Genomic DNA, 24,124 nt, shown 5'->3' with positions numbered 1-24,124 from the left:
GCCTCGACCGACGTGCTCCCCACCAACCTACGCGCGCTCCTCACCCTTGAACTTGTCGACCGCACTCCCCGTCCGATCGGCACGCCTCCTCACCCCCGACCACATCGAGAGCTTCAGTGCCCTTCTCCTTATCTTTCTTCATCGATGGTGCGGCGACACCTACTGGTACCTCTACCTCTGTCTCACACTCTCCCCACCCAGCTCTCTCTGCGGGATCCCTCCTCCCGCGTGCGGCAGTAGGTAGGCCAGCGGCTGCAATCTTCCATCCTCTCGCGCATCCAGCAGTAGCTGCTCTCTCTTTGCGTATGTTGCTGGCCCTCCCTCCTGCTCCCTACTTTATGTTCTCTGTTGTTGCCTCTCCACTCTATTTTACAATTTAGAACTGATCTGCTAATTTATTGCTCAGTACTGGACTATTGGTTATTTGATTTTTTTTCTGAATAGTTGGGATTAATTTTCTAGAAAATAGACTGAAGAAAGTATGCTTTAGATTTCTGCTATTTGATTTTTTTTTTTTGCTGAATAGTTGGGATTAATTTTGTAGCAAATAGGCAGAAGAAAGTATGCTTTAGATTTCTGCATTGTTGCAGTATGAAAACACATGCTTAAAAATACATATGTTAAAATTTATTTACAATTTATTTACTAGTTACATAATACCTGTCAATTGCTGCATCCTTATTGGTTACATAATTGTTTATGACAAATAGATGGAGGACTTTGTTTAGGATAAGGTAAATTTGGATTCGTATCAAACTAGAGCTTTTTGTGAAATTGTGTGTAAGAAATAGATGATGGAAATAGGCCTCTCGGTGTATTGTCTAACAAAGCATATAAGAACTCACATGATAAGTTCTTCGGTAGGACAAGGAAGCATCACTCAAAAACACAATTTAAAAACCGATAGAATTTATTGTATGGTTTGTATACTTTCTGACTAACCATTAGTAAAGTTACTGGATTTTGATAGGATAGTATCAAAGGAATGGTGGACGCAAGTGACAATTGGTGGAAAGAGAACACAAAGGTACTCACTTTTATATATCTATTACTACAGTTAATTATATTGCGTTATAAGTTACCTGATATTATCTTCTTTGGTTTTCATAATCAGGGAGAATGGAGGATATCATGGATATTCGATTTAAAATGTGTTGGTCGTATGTGACCTTGATATGAGATTTATTTTCATTGTTGCCGGATGACCGAGCTTGTTACATGATATGAGGGTGTTCAATGATGTTTTACACAAATATGACGACAGATTTCCACATCCTACACAAAGTATGGTTGTATATCGTCTCATTATCATCTCATTTACGATATAGTAAAAACTATATGCCTCATGTTGAATGTTATTTGTTAGAAAATTTTATCTAGTTGATTTGGACTATCCTAATCGACCGGGTTATCTAACTTCATACAAAAGGGGAGAAGTACCATCTACAGGAGTTTTGATAAGACCCATCGCCTAGTGGTAAAAAAGAAAATTATAATCATTTGCATTCATCTCTACACAATATGATCGAGTGATCATTTGGTGTTTCGAAGATGAAGTGGAGAATATTATTAGATTTGCCAAGTTATCCTATTGTTAAGCAAACAAAAATAATAATTGCATGCATGGATCTTCATAACTTCATTCGAGATAGTGTTATTAGTGATCAAAACTTTGAGATGTATGATCAAAATGAAAACTACATTCCAACAGTGGATGGATCTTCATCTCATGGAAGTGGTGACAATGGATTAGGAGACAAAAATGGACACATGAATTCCTTTCGTGATAACCTTGCTGATGATTTGTTTGCTGTGAGAAACTAGATTGTCATGTGATGATATGAATGATGTAACATTTCTTAATTTATGGATTAAAAAAATTGTATGATTGATGTATCAGTTGCTACTTGATGGTTAAAAAATAATGCGATATAAATTATGTTTTATTTGCTATTTTATCAAACAAATTTGTATTTCTCAAATAGATACAAAGGAATAAACATGAGAAATATGTACTAGACAAGCTAAGGACATTACAAACATTGCAAAACAAAAACTGTCATCCAACCATCTCACAATCCAGATAGCTAAATAACCCTTAGCTTTTGGTCTTTCAGCTTTTCACAATCCATAATCCAAAAGCTATTTTTCACAATGCAAAGCTGAAATAAATAGACACTAAGCTGATTGGCCTAGGTCCTACATGTCAGGTCCAGTCAGCACTCTCTCTCCCAGCACAAATACAAGCCCCTCCTCCGTTGCAGAACAGGTTGGGGGAATTCTGGTTGGAGAATGTCTCTTTCCTTGGCCACGTCATCTCAGCAGGTGGGGTAGCTATAGATCCAAGCAAAGTTAGATATGTTTTGAATTGAAAGCCACCTCAATCTGTCTCAAAGATCTGAACCTTTCTTGGATTAGTTGGGTATTATCGTCGATTCATAGAAGGTTTTTCTAAGAAGCCAAGCCACTCACAGAGTTGTTACAGAAGGACAAGAAGTTTCAATGGTCTGGAGCTTGTCAAGCCAGTTTTGAAGAGTTGAAGAACAAATTGACTACAGCCCAGTGCTTGTTCTACCGAATGTTCGTAAGAACTTTGATATCTATTGTGATGCTTCTCGACAAGATCTTGGATGCGTTCTTATGCAATAAGGAAAAGTCGTGGTTTACGCATCAAGGCAATTAAGGAATCATGAGAAGAACTATCCAACTCATGATTTAGAGCTAGCCACAGTCGTTCATGCTTTGAAGATTTAGAGGTATTATCTTGTTGGTAATCGGTGTGAAATCTATACGGATCACAAGAGCCTAAAATACATCTTCACCTAGTCATACCTAAATCTAAGGCAACACATATGGCTAGAATTGATCAAGGACTACGATATAGGAATCCACTACCATCCTGGTAAAGCCAATGTAGTCGCAGATGCTTTGAGGCGGAAGGTGTATTGCAACACTATCATGGTACAAGAATCTTAACCATCTCTGTACAAAGAATTCTAACAACTCAACTTGGGATTTGTCATGAATAAAGGACCTGTGGTCATGGAAATCGAGCCTACCTTAAATGAAGATATTCGTAAAGGACAACTGGAAGATGAGAAGATCAAAGAGATTAAGCAGAATATAAAGGAAAGCAAGGCCCCTGGATTTTCCGAGGATGATCAAGGTATCATATGGTTTGGAAAACACATTTGCGTACTAGACCAAAAAGAAATTAAGGATATAATTCTGAAAGAGGCCCATGAATCAGCCTACTCCATCCATCCAGGCAGTACCAAGATTTGAAAGCACGATATTAGTGGTATGGCATGAAGCGTCATGTCACAGAATATGTAGCTCTTTGTGACACCTGTCTGAGAGTAAAAGCAGAACATCAGAGACCTGCTGGATTACTTCAACTCTTAAAAGTTCCCGAATGGAAATGGGAAGAGATTGGTATGGATTTCATCATTGGGTTACCTCACACCCAACCTGTCTATGATTCAATATGGGTAGTAGTAGATTATTTGACAAAGGTTGCTCACTTTATCCTAGTTAAGACCACGTATACAAGTGCACAACTTGCAGAACTATATATGTCACAGATTGTTTGTCTTCATGGCGTACCCAAGAAGATTATGTCAGATCGAGGTACTCAGTTCACTTCATGATTTTGGCAGGTACTTCATGAACCCATGGATACAAAGTTAAACTTCAGCTACGCATACCATCCTCAAACCCATATCCAAACAGAAAGGACAAACCAGATCCTAAAAGATATGTTGAGGGCATGTGCTCTGAAATATAGACACAGTTGGGATAAGAGTCTTCCATATGCAGAACTCTCTTACAACAACAGTTATCAAGCCAGTCTCAAGATGTCTCCATTTGAAGCCATGTACGGTAGAAAGTGCAGAACTCTGTTATACTGGAATGAAACCGGAGAAAGTCAAGTATTTGGACCGAAAGTACTGCAGAATGCAAAAAAGCAAGTCCAAAAGATCTGAGATAATTTAAGGACTACACAGTCAAGGCAAAAGAGCTACGCCGATAACAGACGAAGAGAATTGACTTTTGAAATTGCAGATCTCGTGTATCTCAAAGTCTTACCTATCAGAGGACTTCGAAGGTTTAAAGTCAATGGAAAACTGGCACCCAGATATATTGGACCATTCAAGGAGTTAGACAGAAGAGAAGTGGCATACCAACTGGAGTTACCATCTCAACTTTCTGATGTACATAATGTCTTTCATATCTCTCAGTTGAAGAAATGCCTACGAGTGCTAGAAGAACAGTTGTCTATGGAGGAATTAGATGTTCGTGGAGATCTCACATACCCAGAGCACCCAGTAAGGATTCTTGAAACAGCCGAGAGGGTTACCAAAAGAAAAGTGATTCGCATGTGTAAGGTACAGTGGAGTCACCATTCTGAAGCCGAAGCCACATGGGAAAGAGAAGAAGATCTGAAGGCAGAATTTCCCCAACTGTTTGGAGATCATTCCGAATCTGGAGGACGAGATTCATCCTAAGGGGGTAGGTTTGTCACGCCCTATCTTCCCATTCCCTCCTTAATCTCTCCCTCTCTCTGTCTCTCTCTTTGTTGTGTGGGACCCAGCCGTCAGCTCCATCCTCTTCCCCGCCGCTTCCTCCTCCTCTGTCGCTCGCCCCTTTGTTTTCCGTCTATCCCGCGCGTGAGTAATGGAAGGAAGCCATGATCGTTTGGAAACCACGCCGCAATGAAGAGGGCAGTGACGCCAGTTCAATTTTGCAATGGAAAGTGGATGAAATCAAGGAAACCGAGCCCAATTTTCCGCCGTTGTCTTCAATCTCTGCCGATCGATTCAATTCTCCCTTTCCCCTCTATAAAACCTCAATTGACCCCTCGACCGAGCGTCTTCGCACTCCACCGCGCCCAATTCTGCAAACCTCATCAAGTTTCCTCAAACTGTGAGCCCTAGCACCATCGCCGGACCTTTTCTGGACCCCGCCTCCATCGCCGAGTCGCTCAGCGCTTCCCCGACACTGTCTGAGCCTCCGCCGGTGCTCTCCATCCGCACGTCGTCATCCTCGACTGATCGCCGTCGAGCTCCGACCATCGCTAGCAGCTCTGCAGGCCGTCGAAGCTCCCCGTTGAAGCCCTGCTGTCGCCGAGCCTTCCCAGTCTTCCCGGCGCCCGATAAGCCATCAAACGGAGTCGCTGCAACCTCTGCTTCCTCTCTCACCGCTCGTTGACGTCGTCCGACAACCGCAGCACCATCTCCACGGTCTTCGGTCGTCCTCCATCGCCCCGAGCCGTCACTGTCGTCGTCGAACCACCGGAGAAGAGATAGACACCCCCTCAGCCGTTGGATCGTCGTTGTGTAGCGTAGATTAGAAGTAGCGTACCTCTTCGCATTAGGCGATCTCAGCCATCCGATCCGAGATCAACGGCTTTGATTTAATGAAGTGCCCCGTCAGCTCTGTTGCCTAGTCAGCGTGCCTCGTGTGCAGCCACGTCGTCATTTTGTCCAATGTGTCAGGTCCAATCAGCGCTCTCTCTTCGAGTCAGCAAATGACATCATCGCTTGCACAGTAATCCGATTTTCCCGTTAGAAAATAATTTAAGATAATCTGAATATTCTGAAATAGTTTTTCTTTAATAGAAAAAATTCTAGAAAATAGAAAATAGTTTAGGTAAATGTTTATAAATGTTTTTAGCTCTATTTTTATTTCTATAAATGATTATTTAATGTTTCTCTAGTCTAAAAATTATTGCAAAAATGTTAGAATGAATTTATAATTTGGAAAATGGTTTCAAAAATATATATTAATTATGATAATGTTTAGAAATGAATTCTTTGATAGAATAAATGCTTTAAATTTGTTTTTATGCATATAAAAATTAGTTTATTTCCATAAAAATGCAAATAAATTTCATAAAATTGTTTTAATCATTTCTTTGGTATAAAATAATTCTAAAAAATTTAAATAAATGTTTTAGACCTTTTAAAAATTAGTTTTAATTCTGGAAAATAGTTTTTGTCGTTTTTAGCCGCTTAGATTTTTGTTTGACCGTAGTTTTCACTTCGTTGCTCTGATTTGGGCGGTTCTTGTGCCCAAATCTTCCTAAATTTGTGCCCTAGCTTGTTCTAGTGTTCGTTTTATGTGTTTGCTTTGTTTCGTGTCTGTTCTTAGTGGTGCTTGTTTGCTCTCTTATAGAGGAGTTTGTTCCGGAAGCGTTCGAGAACACCAAGGATCAAGACTTCGGAGATTTCGAGTAACTCATCAGAGAAGGCAAGTGTCCTTGAATATTTTGCGCCTATTTTTATAAAGTTTTGTTTTACAAATTGCATGCCCGTCAACATGATACCCCATTGTTAGGGTTTACTAGTTTTTCCTCAATCTTCCTTATAACCGTAGATTGGTTTTCATGTTGGGTAGACTATGCTTAGTTATGCTTACTCATGGGTAGCATAGTCGAATTATGTTGATATTGATGAACCTTGGTAAAAGTGCTTAGCCTAAAATAGTAGGGTCTGGACAAGTTGTCATGTTGGTTGGTTTGTTGATGTGTTCCAGGCAGAATTGTGAGCTTTCAGATATTTGGTTATTACCCTGTTGTTGGGTTGATGGCAGTCTTGCCCAGACCATGTTAAGGATCGGTTCGTGGAGTGATCACCCATGAAAATAGTACAGCCACAAGCCTGGTATGGGATGGGCCTAGCTTAGTAATTCGCTTTTCTCTTAGCATTGTGAAGATCACTTGGTGGTACGGGGACAGAAGGGTGTACTTCTTGGAACCGTAAGGCGCAAGAGGGGGCTTCTGGGTGAAGGGTGTACTCCACTTATGTACGGCGGTGAAACCTCAGCGGGTCAACACGTGCTGAGAGAGGCGTTGGAAAGGCTTTGCAGTGGAATCCTGGCCGCACACCTCGGAAGTAAGTGTTTGATCAACACGGGAAAAAAGGAGGACACGTCTTGTGGGTAAAGTGTACGACCTCTGCAAAGTAAAAACTGATATATCAGCCGTGCTCACAGTCATGAGTGGCATGGACTCCTCACATGATTAGTCAGGTGGTTTTTCGGGTTGGTCATGGGTTGGAATTGGTGGATCACAGTGGTGAGAATTGTGATTCCAGATAGTTTTGTTTAGAGGTGGTTGGAACCTTGGTTGTGGAGCAAGGTGGTAGGAACCTTGGCTCTTACCTTAGAGAAATCATTTACATAGAAGTAGTTTGCATTTATAACTGTTTACAAATAAAATGACGTTTATGCCAATAAACCTTTAAATTAAGCCTATCTTGACTTTTGGCTCCCATGTTATAATTTTTTTCACACTTGCTGAGTATTCTATATACTCACGCTTGCTCTCTCCTCTATTATCTTGTCACAGCTCCGAAGCTGAAGACTACGAGGACTATCCAAAGATAGAGCTGAGTTCTAAGCAGGTGGCTTTTCGGTTGACTTTCTGTGGAGTTGGGCGTCGTGCTAAGTTTAATTTCCGTTACTTTGTAATCTTCTTTTAGACCCTTGAGTTATTGATGTAATAAAGTATGTTGTATTAATGGATATTGTGTCTGCTACTCATTTATGACGTCACTACATGTATGTAACTTGATCCTGATATACATGTAGTTTACATTCGATTTGATCTTAAAACCGGGTGTGACAAAAATCAACTTTTAGATTTGAACTCTTTATTTTTGTTTTTATTTTTAAGCTAGAATTCATAATCAAAATAAAAAAATAAATAGGACCTTAATCTACGGGTACATGCTTCTCCCAAGAGCTGCAATGTTTTATGATAGAAAGCTAAAGCTTTCTTCCAAAATTATGAGACTGCAGGTGATACAAGTATTGAATAAGTTTCTCATGTTATATTTTTGTTCCTAAGTCCTAAAACTAATTGTTGAATAGCACGTAAAGGAACAAAGGACCACCTGTGTCCCAAGCCCATCATGTTTAGAGAATGGCAGTTCCTGTTCACTCATTTCAGTACACACATCTATTGTGAGACTGTAACTTGCCATTTCCTGGTAGATAATGGATGTTTCTTACTTTTCTGCAGATTGCAAATATGTGCTCGTGCATTCAACCTCTTCAATGCTATGCCGTGATTGTGGGTTCATTGACAACCAGCAACTGTTGACAAACTATTGTGTTTCCTTTCAGTATTGGTGCAACAATCTACGTGCAATCATATTTTGTGCTATTCCCATGGTAGGGTTTGGCTGACGGCAAGTTAGGCTCGAACGAGAGCCTTCAGATTGTTCAGCATTACATCGACAAGGGATTTAGAGGTGTGATTTATTTAACTTCATTATCGAGTATTTTCTTGTTACACCATATGGTTTCTTTTCCTTTAGTACACCCTTTTCTTGAAATTGGCCAGAAACACAGTGTATCATAACAAATGTTGTTTCCTTTTAACACCTAATAAATTTCGCCGCTGTCACTATATTTCCTACTCTTCCTTTTTCCCCCATTGTTTGCTACATTTTGTGTTGGCCCACTCTTACTTTCCACTGGATATTTCGCAGCAATTGAAAAACATCTGGAAGGGTGTGACAGTAAATATGATACTGGAGATGAAGTCCAATTGGTCAGTGCTTCAAACTCAAGATCTTTTTTCCTTGCCAGATACTGCTTTTATCCAGGCAAAATACTTCGTAACTGAAGTGCAGTGCAGTGTTGCAATCAATGTTAAGATAATCACAATCACTGCATATGGTTTTCTCCACAGTACATGTTGTTTTATTTACCCACTTTACTTGTTCTGATTAATAACTGCTGCACTAGATCTGCCTTTTTTAAGCCTTGGACTCATCCTCCTCTTTTTGTCTCATCCTCTGTTTCCTCTGCAATCAGTCATACATGCCCCTGACTTTATGGATAGCTTGTGGGCCCCACCTGCCTGATACTCAGACTTGGAGAGTGGTATCTTCTCCCATCTCTTTGTGTTCACACCTGTTCAATTCACCAGCACATACTGCTTTATCTCATCGTCATCACCTGGTAGTTGCTGCTGATTGAGGAGGAGGCCGGTGGCCATGGCGACGGCGAAGCCGATCCTGTACAACTTCTGGTTCAGCTCCTGCTCCCACCGTGTCCGCATCGCTCTCAACATCAAAGGTCAACCAACACCTCTGGAGCTGGCTTGCTTTCTTGGTTGGTTGTTAGGCGTAACTGAGCTTAATCTTATGGAGTGCACTCAGAGTGGTTCAGTCAGCTAGCATAAGGCAAAGATATAAAACCGACACCGCAATGAAGAGAGCAGTCACGCCAGTTCAATTTTGCGATGAAAGTAAATGAAATCAAGGAAACCAAGCCTAATTTTCCGCCACTGCCTTCAATCTCAGCCGATCGATTCAATTCTCCCTTTCCCATCTATAAAACCTCAATTGACACCTCAGCCAAGCGTCTTCGCACTCCACCACACCCAATTCCGCAAACCTCATCAGTTTTCCTCAAACCATGAGCCCTAGCGCCGTCGCCGGACCTTTTCTGGACACAGCCGCCATTGCTGAGTCGCTCAGCGCTTCCCCATCGGTGCTCTCCGTCTAAAAGTCGTCGTCCTCGACCGTACGCCGTCGAGCTCCGACCATCGCTCGCAGCTCCGTAGGTCGCTGAAGCTCACTGTTGAAGGCCCACCGTTGCCGAGCCTTCCCAGGCTTCCCCGACGCCCGATAAGCCATCAAACGGAGTCGCCGCAACCTCTGCTTCCTCTTCCGCTGCTCGTCGACGTTGTCCGACCACCACACCACCATCTCCACCGTCTCCGGCCGTCCTCCGTTGCCCCGAGCCATCGTTGCTGTCGTCGAATCACCGGAGAAGAGGTAGGCGCCCCCTAAGCCGTTGGATCATCGTCGTGCGGCGTAGATTAGAAGTAGCGTACCCCTTCGCGTTAGGCGATCTCAGCCGTCCAATCCGAGATCAACGGCTCTGATTTAATGAAGTGCCCCATCAGATCTGTTGCCTAGTCAACGTGCCTCGTGTGTAGCCACGTTGTCGTTTTGTCCTACGTGTTAGGTCCAATCAGTGCTCTCTCTCCGAGTCAGCGGCCTAGTCAGTAGATGACGTCATCGCTTGCGCAGTAATCCGATTTTTCCCGTTAGAAAATAATTTGCGATAATCCGAATATTCCGAAATAGGTTTTCTTTAATAGAAAAAATTCCAAAAAATAGAAAATAGTTTAGGTACATGTTTATAAATGTTTTTAGCTATGTTTTTATTTCTGTAAATGATTATTTAATGTTTTTCTAGTCTAAAAATTATTGCAAAACTGTTAGAATGAATTTATAATTTGGAAAATGGTTTAGAAAATATATATTAATTATGCTAATGTTTAGAAATAAATCCTTTGATAGAATAAATACTTTAATTTGTTTTTATGCATATAAAAATTAGTTTATTTCCAGAAGAATGCAAATAAATTTCATAAAATTGTTTTAATGATTTCTATGCTAAAATAATTCTACAAAATTTTAAATAAATGTTTTAGGCCTTTTAAAAATTAGGTTTAATTCCAGAAAATAGTTTTTGTCATTTTTAGTCAATTAGATTTTTGTTTGGCTATAGTTTTCGCTTCATTGCTCCGATTTAGGCGGTTCTTGCGCCCAAATCTTCCTGAATTTGTACCCTAGCGTGTTCTAGTGTTTGTTTTATGTGTTGTCTTTATTTAGTGTCTGTTATTAGTGGTGTTTGTTTGCTTGCTTGTAGAAGAGTTTGTTTCGGAAGCGTTCGAGAACCTCCAGGATCAAGACTTTGGAGATTTTGAGCCTTCAGATTGTTCAGCATTACATCGACAAGGGATTTAGAGATGTGATTTATTTAACGTCATTATTGAGTAACTTCAAGATCTTTTTTCCTTGTCAGATACTGCTTTTATCCAGGCAAAATACTTCGTAACTGAAGTGCAGTGCAGTGTTGCAATCAATGTTAAGATAATCACAATCACTGCATATGGTTTTCTCCACAGTACATGTTGTTTTATTTACCCACTTTACTTGTTCTGATTAATAACTGCTGCACTAGATCTGCCTTTTTTAAGCCTTGGACTCATCCTCCCCTTTTTGTCTCATTCTCTGTTTCCTCTGCAATCAGTCATACATGCCCCTGACTTTATGGATAGCTTGTGGGCCCCACCTGCCTGATACTCAGACTTGGAGAGTGGTATCTTCTCCCATCTCTTTGTGTTCACACCTGTTCAATTCACCAGCACCTACTGCTTTATCTCATCATCATCACCTGGTAGTTGCTGCTGATTGAGGAGGAGGCCGGTGGCCATGGCGACGGCGAAGCCGATCCTGTACAACTTCTGGATCAGCTCCTGCTCCCACCGTGTCCGCATCGCTCTCAACATCAAAGGTCAACCAACACCTCTGGAGCTGGCTTGCTTTCTTGGTTGGTTGTTAGGCGTAACTGCGCTTAATCTTATGGAGTGCACTCAGAGTGGTTCAGCTAGCATAAGGCAAAGATATAATCTTAAGCTTTGCAACAAGCAGGCCGAGAGTTATCTATTTTTTGGCAAAATTCTTTTTTAATGGAGATTTTTTGGCCAAATTCAGTTAGGGATTACTCCAGATGCTAGCAGTTGTGTATTTTTTGGTCGAGTAAATATAAAAAAGATATTACTAATTGAATCTCACAAGCCCAAGGATCTGTTGTGTTGAATTCCTTGAGCACTGTCTGTCTGTCTACGGACAGAATCGGGACCGCTATACACAGTAAGTAGATTTGTTTTAATTTGGGCTTCCATTGATCTAGTCAGTTTTGCTATTTCTGTTAAAAAAAACCTGATGATATGTCAATTCGTGGAAAACTCTATTGAGATCTAAGTAATTTAGGTTGTGAAATATTAAATGCAGTTGATTATTCTAAAACTTGAAAGGTAACTTCGTCACTTTTTCTTTATTGTGAAGGTGTGGATTATGAGTACAAGTCAGTAAATCCCAGGACAGATCCAGGTAACCAGAACACCTTGACACATTCAGTGTATTGCAACAGCCATCGCATTCCTTGGTGTACAATCAGTGAGAATTAAGGAAGGGGGATCACGGAATTAGAATTATATATATGTTGATGCCTAATGCCTAATTTTGTTCTAGTGGTTTCCATACCGATGAAGATGACTCCTTTTATGTGCTACCTTTGATAATCGATAACAAATTCTTCTACTATCATGAATTTCTAGTATCTTTGATATCTACGAGTTCACATTTGTTCTAATTTTTATGAAAAGTTTAAGTTTGCATTGCAATTTCATTGCCAAGTCTCTCTTTTCTTTTGTAGACTATGAAAAAATCAATCCGATAAAGTATGTACCAGCATTAGTAGATGGGGACATAGTTGTTTCTGACTCTCTCGCCATCATATTGGTGAGTTACAAATCTTGCTCCAGTGGATTTTCTTTCTACCATCCAGTATGTGTTCTTTCGACATGCCAGTGCATCTATTACTATTCACTAACAAGTTTCTTACTACCATGTTGAACAGTATTTGGAAGATAAATATCCTCAGCATCCTCTACTGCCTAAAGATCTCAAAAGGAAAGCTCTTAATCTTCAGGTCATGTCCAGATCAAAGTCTCTTTATATCTTGTTCTGCTTGGCAAAGCACTAGTTCATAAAATTCCATAATCCAAAGCAGTTTGAAGAAATTTTTTAATAAAATCTCAGTGACAATTTGTATGCGGGGAATTAAACCGGTATTCAGTATTAACCTTTTTCAGTGTGGTATTTTGCACATACACTTGCTATATTTTGTGATGTTGTTTGAAGAGGTCAACATTCTTAGTGTCATTCAGCACATATTTATCTTCATCTCCATTTCGATAAGTCTGTTGCTTGTTGCAGATCGCAAACATAGTTTGTTCGAGCATTCAACCTCTTCAAGGCTACGCCGTTATTGTGAGTTTTACCAACAGCTAGCTACCCAATGATGATATTGTGCGTTTGTGCAAGATTAATTTAAATTACTAATTTTCAGGGTTTGCATGAGGGTAGGTTGAGCCCTGATGAGAGCCTTCAAGTAGTTCAGCATTATATTGACAAAGGATTCAGAGGTATGATTTCCTGCCACTTTTTTATAGCAATGTAAAACTATTCTTTGTCAGTCATATAGGTTGGAGTTGTATTTTCAAATCTAGCAATGCAATTGCGTTGGCAATTGAGCTCCTTATCGTAATTGGGATTCTTTAAGAGAACCATAACATAAATGCCCCTTCAATACCAAAATGAACAAAAGCTTACTTCGTGTCAGATGTTTTTTTTTTAAAAAAAAATATGCTCACAGTACTACTCTTGATTTTACTCTATGTGTCAGCGATCGAAAAGCTTTTGGAAGGATGTGAGAGTAAATATGCTACTGGAGATGATGTCCAATTGGTTTGTTTTGCTGACCCAAACTTGTATATCGATACATGTTGCTTTCCTGTGATCAATCACTTTGGAATGATCCTCAAAAGGCTGCATCATCAGCTACATAGAAAATTTATCCAAACTACATTTCAAAGTTCCTTATTGACTTATTCCTTCCTCACCTAACTTTGTTAACCTCTCATCTCACTTGCATTTCTGAAAGAATAAATGTGCAGTGTAGCATTTTAGCACTATTTGTGTTGCCTCTGCAATGTGATCTGAACTAGACTGATGTTGTATATTTTGCGTTTATCAATAGGGAGATGTGTTTTTAGCACCACAGATTCATGCCGGCATACATCGCTTCCAAATTGATATGGTACCTTACTTTTTATCTGCTATTCCCAGCTTATTCAGAAACTATATTCAATAAATTCTTGCTTTCTTGCAGTCGAAGTACCCAATTTTGGAAAGACTTCATGACACATACATGGAGATCCCTGCATTTGAAGCCGCGCTTCCTAAAAATCAGCTAGATGCACCATCATCATAAAAATAAGATTAGCAAGCTACATCAATATACATGCTTTTCAGCAATAATTTGGAAGGGGAGTCACTGCTTCCTGCAGTACCCTGGGTTAAAAGCTAGCTTACGCTTGTGCCAACACTCAAGAGTAAATGTTTGCAAAATTGGTTGTTTCCTAATAATGTGTACACTTTTGATGAACTCTATTCGCTGCTCATTCTGAATATAGCACTATACGTGTTAACAATTGTTATATATGTGTGCAAAATTGCGGTTCACCAATCACTGAACAACTGCAACCTGTTGAACAGCCCAAGCACAGTCAGATGATAAATGTGTAATTTGTCACGGGCAAAAAGATATTGATTTCTTGACCTTAGCTATCCATTTTTCATTGAAGGTCCACGTCTAATCCTGTCACAGCTAATTTCTTATGGTGTCATCTTAACAAATCCTCTTTTCATATTAAAAACAATGTTTAGGCTGATTTCACCCCCAAAATTTCCGAACCACCCCAAAAGGAGAGAATAAAACATTGGACACTTGCATAGAAATTAGCTCATTAACACTTAAAAAGATACAAAAAATGGGGACATAGCACATTAAAAATTATCCTCTGACCACTGCTCTGTAAGGCAGTAACGTCACAAAAGTCATTTAATCTGGGAAGTGACATGGCATATCTTACTTGAGTACCTTTGACAATTTTTAGCGGTGGATGATAGTCTCTTCAACTGGATAATGGCTTGGTATTATATAATTAGTCCATCTCCAAGTGGGAAGACCTGGCCTAATGCTCGAGGCTTTAAGTGTCAACTATCGGAGCAATTTCTTATATCAAGTGTCATTGTGGAGATGACGCAAATACTGCGTATTGACTACTTATACCAAGCGGTCGATTATCATTCTGATGTGAGATAAGAATGCGAGATTACGTATTTTATTAGAGTACAGGATGAACGCACATACTCGATGAGATGAGATTGCATTTGATTGAAGCACATGGAAGAATTTCAAACATGGGGAAACGACAAACTGATATTGGATTGAGTCTAACAAGAAAGTTGATAATATGTTATATTTGCATAGATTGTCATGATGATCTAGCCAGGGCCAAGGGTCTTAGAGCCCTTTGGCTGGGTAGGATAGATCTTCTCATTGGTCGTGTTCCTATCTTTCAATGGTACGTATGTGACTTCTTAATTAGTGTGAGTAGGATATAAGTTCCCTCCATTAGGAGGATTACTGTAACCGATTATTTTCCTTCTCTTTTAATATAAAGATATGTAGCTCTCTTGTGTATTCGAGAAAAAAAAAACACCCATTTGATAAAGAAAAAATGATTCCAAACACAACCGTCTGATCAGAAATTGATGCTTGTGATTAAGTGAAATAACTCATGATTTTCGGACACCTTGCTCTCCTGAACACAATTCAAGTTTCAATACTACAAGCATCCTGAGGTGCTTCCAAATACTTAATCGTTAGAAAATGGCACATATCACATTCATTATTGAGCGGATCAAATAATTCATCTAAGACTGAGAAGAATATTTTTGTGAAGCCCTTCTATATATCAATCAACTAGGAGTTGCAACCATTTGCAGGAAGCATCATTCAACTGTCTAGTGTATGAGCTGGTGGGTGGTAGGTTGAGCTCATGTTGTTGAGATAAACAATTGAAATGTTCTTCACCAACGAAAAAAAATATATGTATATATAGAACACCTACCACACACTTGCATGTACCTACAAGTGTTTCCCTCTTCGGTTCCGGTGACTGCACATGCACTTGCACCCTTCATCCTATCAGAAACTAATCTTGTTATGTAGTAATCGTGATCCAACACCCAAACCACTAAATTAAGGGCTAAAATAACGCAAACCCTGTCATTTTCCTAATGCAAGCTGCACACCATTGACTCCGTCTATTCTTCCCCAATTTTCTTTTGCTCAACTTTGCTCCAAGGACTCGGTAGGCTGGTTATTTATTCGATGAATTGAAACGACACGTTCATTATTATTCAGAGGACGTGAAGCGTATCTACAGATATCTTGACCAGTTCTCAATGAATATACAATTGATGCTTTCCTTCCTACCTTACACAACAACTGATATGACCTATTGCAATACAACTAGATCTTTTGACCTTGCAAAAGATGAGCAACTAAGAGCGTTTCAGGGTCATCTCAAGAAACTGACCAAACATGGAGCTTTCTCCATGGCTTGTCTTCTTGTTCAGTGTTCTTGTGCAGGCTTTTGCCATCTTGGCCGATACGAATGGACGAGACAGTATGTGTTTCAGTTCTTCCTTCAGTCCTTGTTATTGCAATGCTCATTTGCTCATTTTGTTGCTCTTCTTGTCTATGTCTGCAGATGCTGGACTCTCTGGGATTGCAGATTCCTGGAACAAAAAGCCATCAAACTGGAATGGCATTGACCCGTGTGGAGATAAGTGGATTGGGATAACCTGCACTGGGAACCGGATCACGGCTATGTTAGTATCAGCATCACAGATTACATATGGTCATTTCCATCTAGTTATCCATTTTCTGGATGAATAATTGATCACTCATGGTGGTGTTGTTCTTTTTTGGTGGCTGTTTTGCAGAAGACTCTCAAGTTTCGGATTGTCAGGGACTCTTTCAGGGGACATTCAGTCTCTGTCTGAATTGCAGAACTTGTATACAACTTCTCTTGTATAGTTTGAGAACTTTAGGATACTTGACTATGTTAGTGAAAAAGAAGAAACTTTTTTTAAAAAAAAAATGTTAATCATTCATGAATCTGGATACTCTTTTGTTCAGGACTAAATTAACTGATTTTCACCAAAGTTCGATCAAGGATTCATAATCAGGCTTAAACAGGCATATAATTAGAGTTTAGCATGAGGTGATTGTCTCTTTTTCTTGCAGGGACTTATCCTACAACAAGGACTTAGGTGGTCCTCTTCCTTCATCGATTGGAGCCTTGAGTAACCTCGAAAACCTGTGGGTAGCCAAAGTTGGAGGAGTTCAGTTGGTTCACTTCAAGATTTCATTGCATGAATTGTTCTTTGACTAATTCACTCTCTGATTCCTTTGCAGAATTCTTGTTGGTTGCAGCTTTTCTGGTGAAATACCAAAAGAATTAGGACAGCTCTCAAAACTTATATTTTTGTAAGGAGATAAAATCTGATCCTTATCTGTCTAAATGGCCTTTGGTTTTTAAGCACCTTAAGCAAGGATATATTTGAGAACATGAGACCTTCCAACTGTCAAATAATTGAGGATCACCTTTCAGAATATTGTAGGTTATGTGTTTTACCAACTCCTTCTAAAAGGCCAACTTCCACTTAATTGGTTAGTGTCACCCATGCAAAAATATTATTTTTGTAAGAAAATTTGTTATGGAAATGTTACCTTGTTTGGTAAGTAAGTAAAATTTATGTCTCGGGTCTGGTATGCATCATTTCAATGTTCAAACATAAGAAATTACTGGATTCAGATGTCGTGATTGCAAACATGGTTTATGTTCTGAACTCATATGTTTGGTGATGAAATCGCCATCATAGGACCTAGCAGCCCACAACATATAGCTCTGTTGTGCATTCGTGTACAGATTTTCTACCTGATCATCGCTCCTCGTGATATTTCTGCATTTAGTTTCAGTATAATATGATGGTTCACTGCCACTATGAGAAAAAGAAAAGATTGTTCATTGTACTCCATGCCTGTAGATCATTGAACTCTAACAAGTTCAGCGGCCCCATCCCAGCATCACTAGGCAACCTCTCAAAGCTATACTGGTTTGATCTGGCTGACAATAAGCTCACTGGAGGACTTCCCGTATTCGACGGTATAAATCTTGGGTTGGACAATCTGACAAATACAAAGCACTTGTAAGTACATTCCTCGTAATTATATTGCATCTGAAGATTTTGCATCAACTGAGTTGTGGTTTGATGACCGTTTCGTCGCAGCCACTTCGGGATAAATCTACTCTCAGGCCCCATACCGAGCGAGATTTTCAACTCACATATGAAGCTGATACATCTGTAAGAACAACGCACATTGTCAACTCATAACTAACTTAATTTTGTTGTGAAGCTCAGACAGTGGTTTTTTTGTTTCATGTATCCAGTCTTCTTGACAACAACAACTTCTCTGGTAGCATTCCTCCTACTTTAGGGCTTCTCAATCCACTGGAAGTTCTGTAAGTACATCATCTACATACTTTTTTAAGATAACTCACTGGGGGAAGAGATTCCCCACCTAACAAAAGTGTGTAGAGAATAATACTAGCAAGTATGTACTGCTTCTGATAATGAAATTTTATGGGTGCAGGCGTTTCGATAACAATAAGTTGACTGGGCCAGTTCCTAGCAATATCAACAACCTCACCAAGCTTGCGGAACTGTGAGTCTCTCCTATGTGTGTATGCTCTTGGTCAGTACGAGTTCTACAATACTAGGAATACCGCTACTGAATTCTCTCTCTTTTTTTCTCACACTAGCCACCTAGAAAACAACCAGCTGACTGGTCCACTACCAGATCTAACAGGAATGAATGCACTCAGCTTTGTGTAAGTGATGAGATAACTTTTTTTCCTTTCTGAAGTGAAGGCATGCGTATTCAACTTCTGAAGCTACTTAAACTTTTTTACAGAGACATGAGCAACAACACCTTTAATGCATCTGATTCTCCTGCTTGGTTCACCACTTTGCCATCTTTAACCTCATTGTAACCCTCTCTGCTCTCCTCAGACTTCTGATGCTACTTCCTGCAGCATTTTTTTTTCTCAACTTTCGTTGAATGCAGATTCCTTGAAAATCTGCGCATAAGCGGGCAGCTACCGCAAGCTCTCTTCAGCCTTCCTGCAATTCAGACATTGTGAGTGATTATCCATAAGTTTACAACACAGTAATACAGTATGCTCACTGGTAGCTCATCAAGTCTGGAAGAATGTAACATCTAGATAGTGCTACAACTTGCAACACAGTGACGGCTAAGTGCTAGCTGATCAAGACAAGAATGTACAGGTAGATATGGTCATATAAACAATGTTCAGTTCATTCATATATCTGCCCGACAACCGCAGGAGGCTTCGGGGCAACCGTTTCAATGGCACGCTTACTATCGGATCGGACTTCGGTACTCAGCTCCAACTAATCGATTTGCAAGGAAACCAGATAACCGCGATCACTGTTGGGGGATCACAATACAGCAAGACACTCATGTGAGGACATTTTGCTTTGTCGTACAACCTACAGTGTGCTCTGATTTTAGAGTTTTTTTTATGGTGGTCCATACTACATAGAGGTAGGAGGTAGTATAAATCTAATCCGACGATCCACGTAATTGGATATTTTGATAATTATGATAATTTTGTTAAAATTACCCACCATGCTTTTGCTAATAGAAAGATCGACGTCGCAAACATTAGATCGCTAACCCTAGCTAATGGGTAGCAAATGAACTCTCATGCCAAATATATATTAAAATATTAAAACGGTAATAAAATATTACTTTCATACCATATATTTTTCTCCCAAAAATAACCCTAATACTACCATACTACTCACATATACTACCTATACTACCGGTGAGAAATGAGTAGTATCCTGGTTAATCTAGACCGTTAGACTCTAAAAATAGATGGCTCATATTAATTTTGGACCACCGTAAAATTTCTCTGATTTTATTCGCTGCTGACGTCAACTATCTTGACACAGACTTGTCGGAAATCCGATTTGCGTCGCAGGGAGCAACGAGAGATACTGCACACCGCCCGGACAATCGAATCCGACAACGAAGCTGTATGCTACTACGAAGAACTGTTCTGCGTTGCCACCCACATGCCTCTCAAACCAGCTTCTGAGCCCAACCTGCAGCTGTGCTGTACCATACACAGGCACCCTGTTCTTCAGATCACCATCATTTTCTGACTTGAGCAGTCCCGCAAACTTTGTTCCGTTAGAGCAAGACATGAAATCCCAATTCACGAAATTCAACGTTCCTGTGGGCTCGATCTCCATCCATGATCCTTTCTTTGATTCGAATAACAACTTGCAGCTGAGCCTTGAGTTGTTTCCAAGTGGCAAGATTCAGTTCGGCGAGCAAGACATTTCTGAGCTTGGGTTTTTGCTGAGCAATCAGACGTACAAACCTCCCTCCAAGTTCGGCCCATACTTTTTCATTGGGAAGCAGTACACTTTTGCCAGTGGTAAGATCATTCATTCATTCACTCATTCAGAAACTGTACTTTAGATAGCATGTCCTGCTATGGTTACATACAGAAGCTGAACATTGTTGTTGAATACTTTTTCCTGAACATAGACGTGATAATACCATCCAAATCAAAGCCGAACCGACTACCGCTTATCATCGGAATCTCAGTTGGTGGAGCGGTTCTTGTAGTAATAGTTCTTGCTCTTGTTATCGTCATCGCAAGAAGGAAGAGAAAACCAAGGCAGACTGAAGAGAGAAGCCAATCTTTCGGTTAGAACTGATCATGAAGATGCCCTTGGTCTCTTTTTAGCTTTCACAATTTCTCTGTTGTGCTGATTGCTAACAGAGGTAGCTCTACCATCTGCAGTTTCCTGGGACATGAAGAGCACCAGCGCCAGTACTATCCCCCAACTGCGCGGCGCGCGCACGTTCACCTTCGACGAGCTGAAGAGGATCACCAACAACTTCTCGGAGGCCAACGACATCGGGAACGGCGGCTACGGGAAGGTGAAGTAATCTAATTCAAACTTAGTAGTAATCTGTCATGTCCGAATTTGTCAATGTTCAGAGTTGCTGCCTCTCCTGATGATTTTAACTGCAGGTATACAGAGGGACGCTGCCGAGCGGGCAGCTGGTGGCGGTGAAGAGGTCCCAGCAGGGGTCTCTGCAGGGCAGCCTGGAGTTCAGGACGGAGATCGAGCTCCTGTCCCGGGTGCACCACAAGAACGTCGTCAGCCTCGTCGGCTTCTGCCTCGACCAGGGCGAGCAGATGCTCGTCTACGAGTACATCCCCAACGGCACGCTCAAGGAGAGCCTCACAGGTGAGTACGTTTCTTTTCGTCACACCAATGCAATGCAATGCAATGTCGTCAGATGATTCGATCTCATGGTGTGCTGTGCATTCTCCGACCGATCAGGGAAGTCCGGCGTGCGGCTGGACTGGAGGCGGCGGCTCCGGGTGGTGCTCGGCGCGGCGAAGGGCATTGCCTACCTGCACGAGCTCGCCGACCCGCCGATCGTGCACCGCGACATCAAGTCGAGCAATGTCCTCCTCGACGAACGGCTCAACGCCAAGGTCTCCGACTTCGGCCTCTCCAAGCCCCTCGGGGAGGACAGCAGAGGCCAAGTCACCACGCAAGTCAAGGGCACAATGGTTATTACCTTCTACTTCACAACACAACTTGAATCTTTAACTCCTCGCCTACCTATCGCTATCGAGTTTCATGCATCCATCAGTTTATTTAAAAAGCTTGAGCTGTTAAGAAAAAACAACTAAAATATTATTAATGCTCGATTTGACACGTGTCAATGTTGCAGGGATACTTGGACCCTGAGTACTACATGACGCAGCAGCTGACGGAGAAGAGCGACGTGTACAGCTTCGGCGTGCTGATGCTGGAGATGGTGACGGCGAGGAAGCCGCTGGAGCGTGGCCGGTACGTCGTCCGGGAGGTGAAGGCCGCAGTCGACCGTACCAAGGACCTGTACGGGCTGCATGCGCTGCTGGACCCGGCGCTGGGCGCGTCGTCGTCGGCGCTGGCGGGGCTCGAGCAGTACGTGGACCTGGCGCTGCGCTGCGTCGAGGAGGCCGGCGCCGACCGTCCGTCCATGGGTGAGGCGGTTGGCGAGATCGAGCGGATCTTGAAGATGGCTGGCGGCGGTGGCACGGGTCCCGACTCGGCCTCCAACTCCATGAGCTACGCTAGCCGTACGCCGCGCCACCCCTACGGCGGCGACAGCCCCTTCGAGTACAGCGGCGGCGGGATGCCATCGTCGAGGGTGGAGCCCAAGTGAAGCGTGCGCGGGGAATACTCGACTACTCGTAGAACAAAGCATGCTTGTACATGGCAATTGTACTAGTTTGTAAATTTTGGTTTATGTGTGCCTTCAATTTCTAGGTAATAAAACAAAATTGCTTGATTAGGATTTAGAAGTTTGAAAAATTCTGGTTTGGTATAAAAATACTGAAGAAATGCTGTTAATAATGAAATTATCTTGTCCTCTTGATTGCTTGGGAAAAAAAGTAGGAAATTATTACGAATCCTTCCTAGGCTGTTTTCTTGCACTTAAAGCCCCCTCCAATGTTAATACCCCATTTCAAGGCTTTCTTCATATCTTCTCTCACCAAAAATTCATGCCAGCAGAGCACTCCTCCCATAGTACGTAATAAGTATTGATCATCAGGAACTAATTCCGATAACTCTTCTGAATCTAAATATATAATCCAGATTGCCTGTTAAATAAAGCTGACCGAGCCTAAAATTTAGGTGATTGAACTTTCTTTAACTGCTTAAAATTTAGGTGATTGATTGATACATAAACTCAGTATGAAATCGATCGGTGCTAAAAGCTCCAAAGTTGAGAACTGACTAAGGGCAAGTACATTGGTATACGTCAACTACCTCATAGGTCATCTCATACAATGCACCTAGAATTTTAGGTGATGTGGATGAGAGAGGGAGGTGAGAGAAAGATGTTTCATGAAACAACAATTTCTTAAGCTAAATTTTAGGCTATGAAATTACTCCCATGTCATTGTACGAGTTGTCATTAACATATAACTCACAATATTCATTCGTTCCATGCACAAATTAAGGAATTATAGAATTACTATGAGACGACTAAAAAGACAACACACTATAAGGGTTGTCTATTAAATCGTCTCAAGATTACTTGTCAATACATTAAATGATTTATAAGACGACACCAATGTACTTAATGGAACTAAACAGATTGCCCATTTCTAGTTTGCAAAGTAAGCCCATGACATGTCCACTGCACATGAGTGGGAGTGTTTGAAGTGTATTGCACGCTTTTCCTTAACATTTAATTACTCACAAGCACTTCATTGAACACCTTATGTGTATATGTCAAAACAGCCCCTTAGCAACAATACTTCAAACAAGGTGATGTCCAAACTTCACAAGAATAATATACTTGCAAGCATCAACTCACTAGAATATAATAGCAATCCTCATCATCTAAATATCGACATATCAAAGAACATATGTATGCCTCGTATGACAACCATGCATACACTGTGAACTTAAGTAAATGGCACCAATAGCAAGCAAGATGATGAATAATCAACACATACAACAAGAGTAATATCAAATCAACAACCAAGATTTACGTGGAAACTTCTTACATGAAAAAAAACCACAGGCGACGGAGAGCAAGTAATCCACTATGAAATGCTCCAAACCGCCCACAAATTTCACTCTAATTGGATGGATTTGGTGGATGTAACCTCTCCTCTAAACCTAGATCTCTCAAGCAAGAACAAGGCAACTAAGGCATTCTCAGTGGGGGAAGTGAATATAATGGAAGTTTTGCAGAAAAGCCCCTGAGATTACAGATTGTTGCAAACAAGCCCATTTTCAGCCTACTATACATTAGTGTAGTATTAGCTAAAATGAGGTCCAGATAGTGGAAACATAGCTGCATATTACCACTATTTTACTCACAAGTGAATTGGTTTATACATGAACCTCGACAATATTAGCATGGCAATATACTATTAGTGCACTTAGTTGTTGTAATTCACATTGGCAAGTGTCAACGATCACTGAACCGACAATCTTACAAACTTGTAGGAAAAATAGGGTATGCTTTGAGTAGATGAATCAAAGAGCACACATGGATCTTTTTTATACAGGTTCAGGTCTCCCTTAGGATAATAGCTCTACGTCATGTTTGTCTTGGATCTCTAAGACTGTTACAAAGGGGGACGTGGCTAGCCTAGATAGATCTAACCCAATCAGACAACTTCTTTGTGCGTAGTCATTGGAGATCTAGCTGCAAGAGACTTGGTGGATGCAAAGCTTCTGTAGATGTACAATGGCTTCTATTTCTTGATCATCTTGTCCTTCGTAAGCCCCCAGGCTCCATATATATAGGGGGCATAAGTCCTCTGGAGTTTTTCTTTTCATTTTTGGAGATAAGCTTCCCTGTTTACAAGATATCCTGAGCTCATATGGGTAGTTTCCATTCATCCAAGGATCCTCTTCCTGGAGATAAAGATATGCCCCGACAAAGTCAGAGAAATCAAGGGGTATCCGAATATGGTATT

General features: G+C 40.9%; 2 protein-coding genes across 5 annotated transcripts; both read left to right on the top strand.

Annotated features, from left to right (window-relative positions):
- Window positions 1-8,993: 8,993 nt before the first annotated feature.
- Window positions 8,994-14,095, top strand: LOC133906391 (glutathione S-transferase). Of its 4 annotated transcripts, none has more exons than XM_062348275.1 (10): window positions 11,018-11,130; window positions 11,213-11,361; window positions 11,880-11,924; window positions 12,250-12,335; window positions 12,454-12,525; window positions 12,813-12,866; window positions 12,946-13,021; window positions 13,282-13,343; window positions 13,636-13,695; window positions 13,768-14,095. In XM_062348275.1, the coding sequence occupies exons 2-10, from the start codon at window positions 11,244-11,246 to the stop codon at window positions 13,867-13,869; spliced, it is 675 nt and encodes a 224-aa protein (XP_062204259.1). In that variant the 5' UTR covers window positions 11,018-11,130; window positions 11,213-11,243; the 3' UTR covers window positions 13,870-14,095. The 4 variants fall into 4 exon arrangements, with proteins under 4 accessions (XP_062204260.1, XP_062204259.1, XP_062204262.1 ...); XM_062348278.1 differs by having other exon boundaries at window positions 11,028-11,130; window positions 11,213-11,325; XM_062348276.1 differs by lacking the exons at window positions 11,018-11,130; window positions 11,213-11,361 and adding an exon at window positions 8,994-9,090.
- Window positions 14,096-15,929: 1,834 nt separating this feature from the next.
- On the top strand, window positions 15,930-21,975 carry LOC133906801 (leucine-rich repeat receptor protein kinase HPCA1-like). The gene is made up of 19 exons (XM_062348815.1): window positions 15,930-16,135; window positions 16,220-16,340; window positions 16,455-16,526; window positions 16,759-16,833; window positions 16,930-17,001; window positions 17,562-17,723; window positions 17,805-17,879; window positions 17,966-18,037; window positions 18,169-18,240; window positions 18,338-18,406; window positions 18,490-18,564; window positions 18,643-18,714; window positions 18,923-19,060; window positions 19,557-20,047; window positions 20,161-20,322; window positions 20,420-20,559; window positions 20,654-20,873; window positions 20,970-21,205; window positions 21,370-21,975. The coding sequence occupies exons 1-19, from the start codon at window positions 16,051-16,053 to the stop codon at window positions 21,844-21,846; spliced, it is 2,886 nt and encodes a 961-aa protein (XP_062204799.1). The 5' UTR covers window positions 15,930-16,050; the 3' UTR covers window positions 21,847-21,975.
- The last annotated feature ends 2,149 nt before the right edge of the window (window positions 21,976-24,124 follow it).

This window comes from Phragmites australis, chromosome 23 (assembly GCF_958298935.1).
Source record: "Phragmites australis chromosome 23, lpPhrAust1.1, whole genome shotgun sequence".
NCBI lineage: Eukaryota > Viridiplantae > Streptophyta > Magnoliopsida > Poales > Poaceae > Phragmites > Phragmites australis.
The sequence above is the reverse complement of the archived record's forward strand: the minus strand, read 5'-3'. Positions and strand labels throughout refer to the sequence as shown.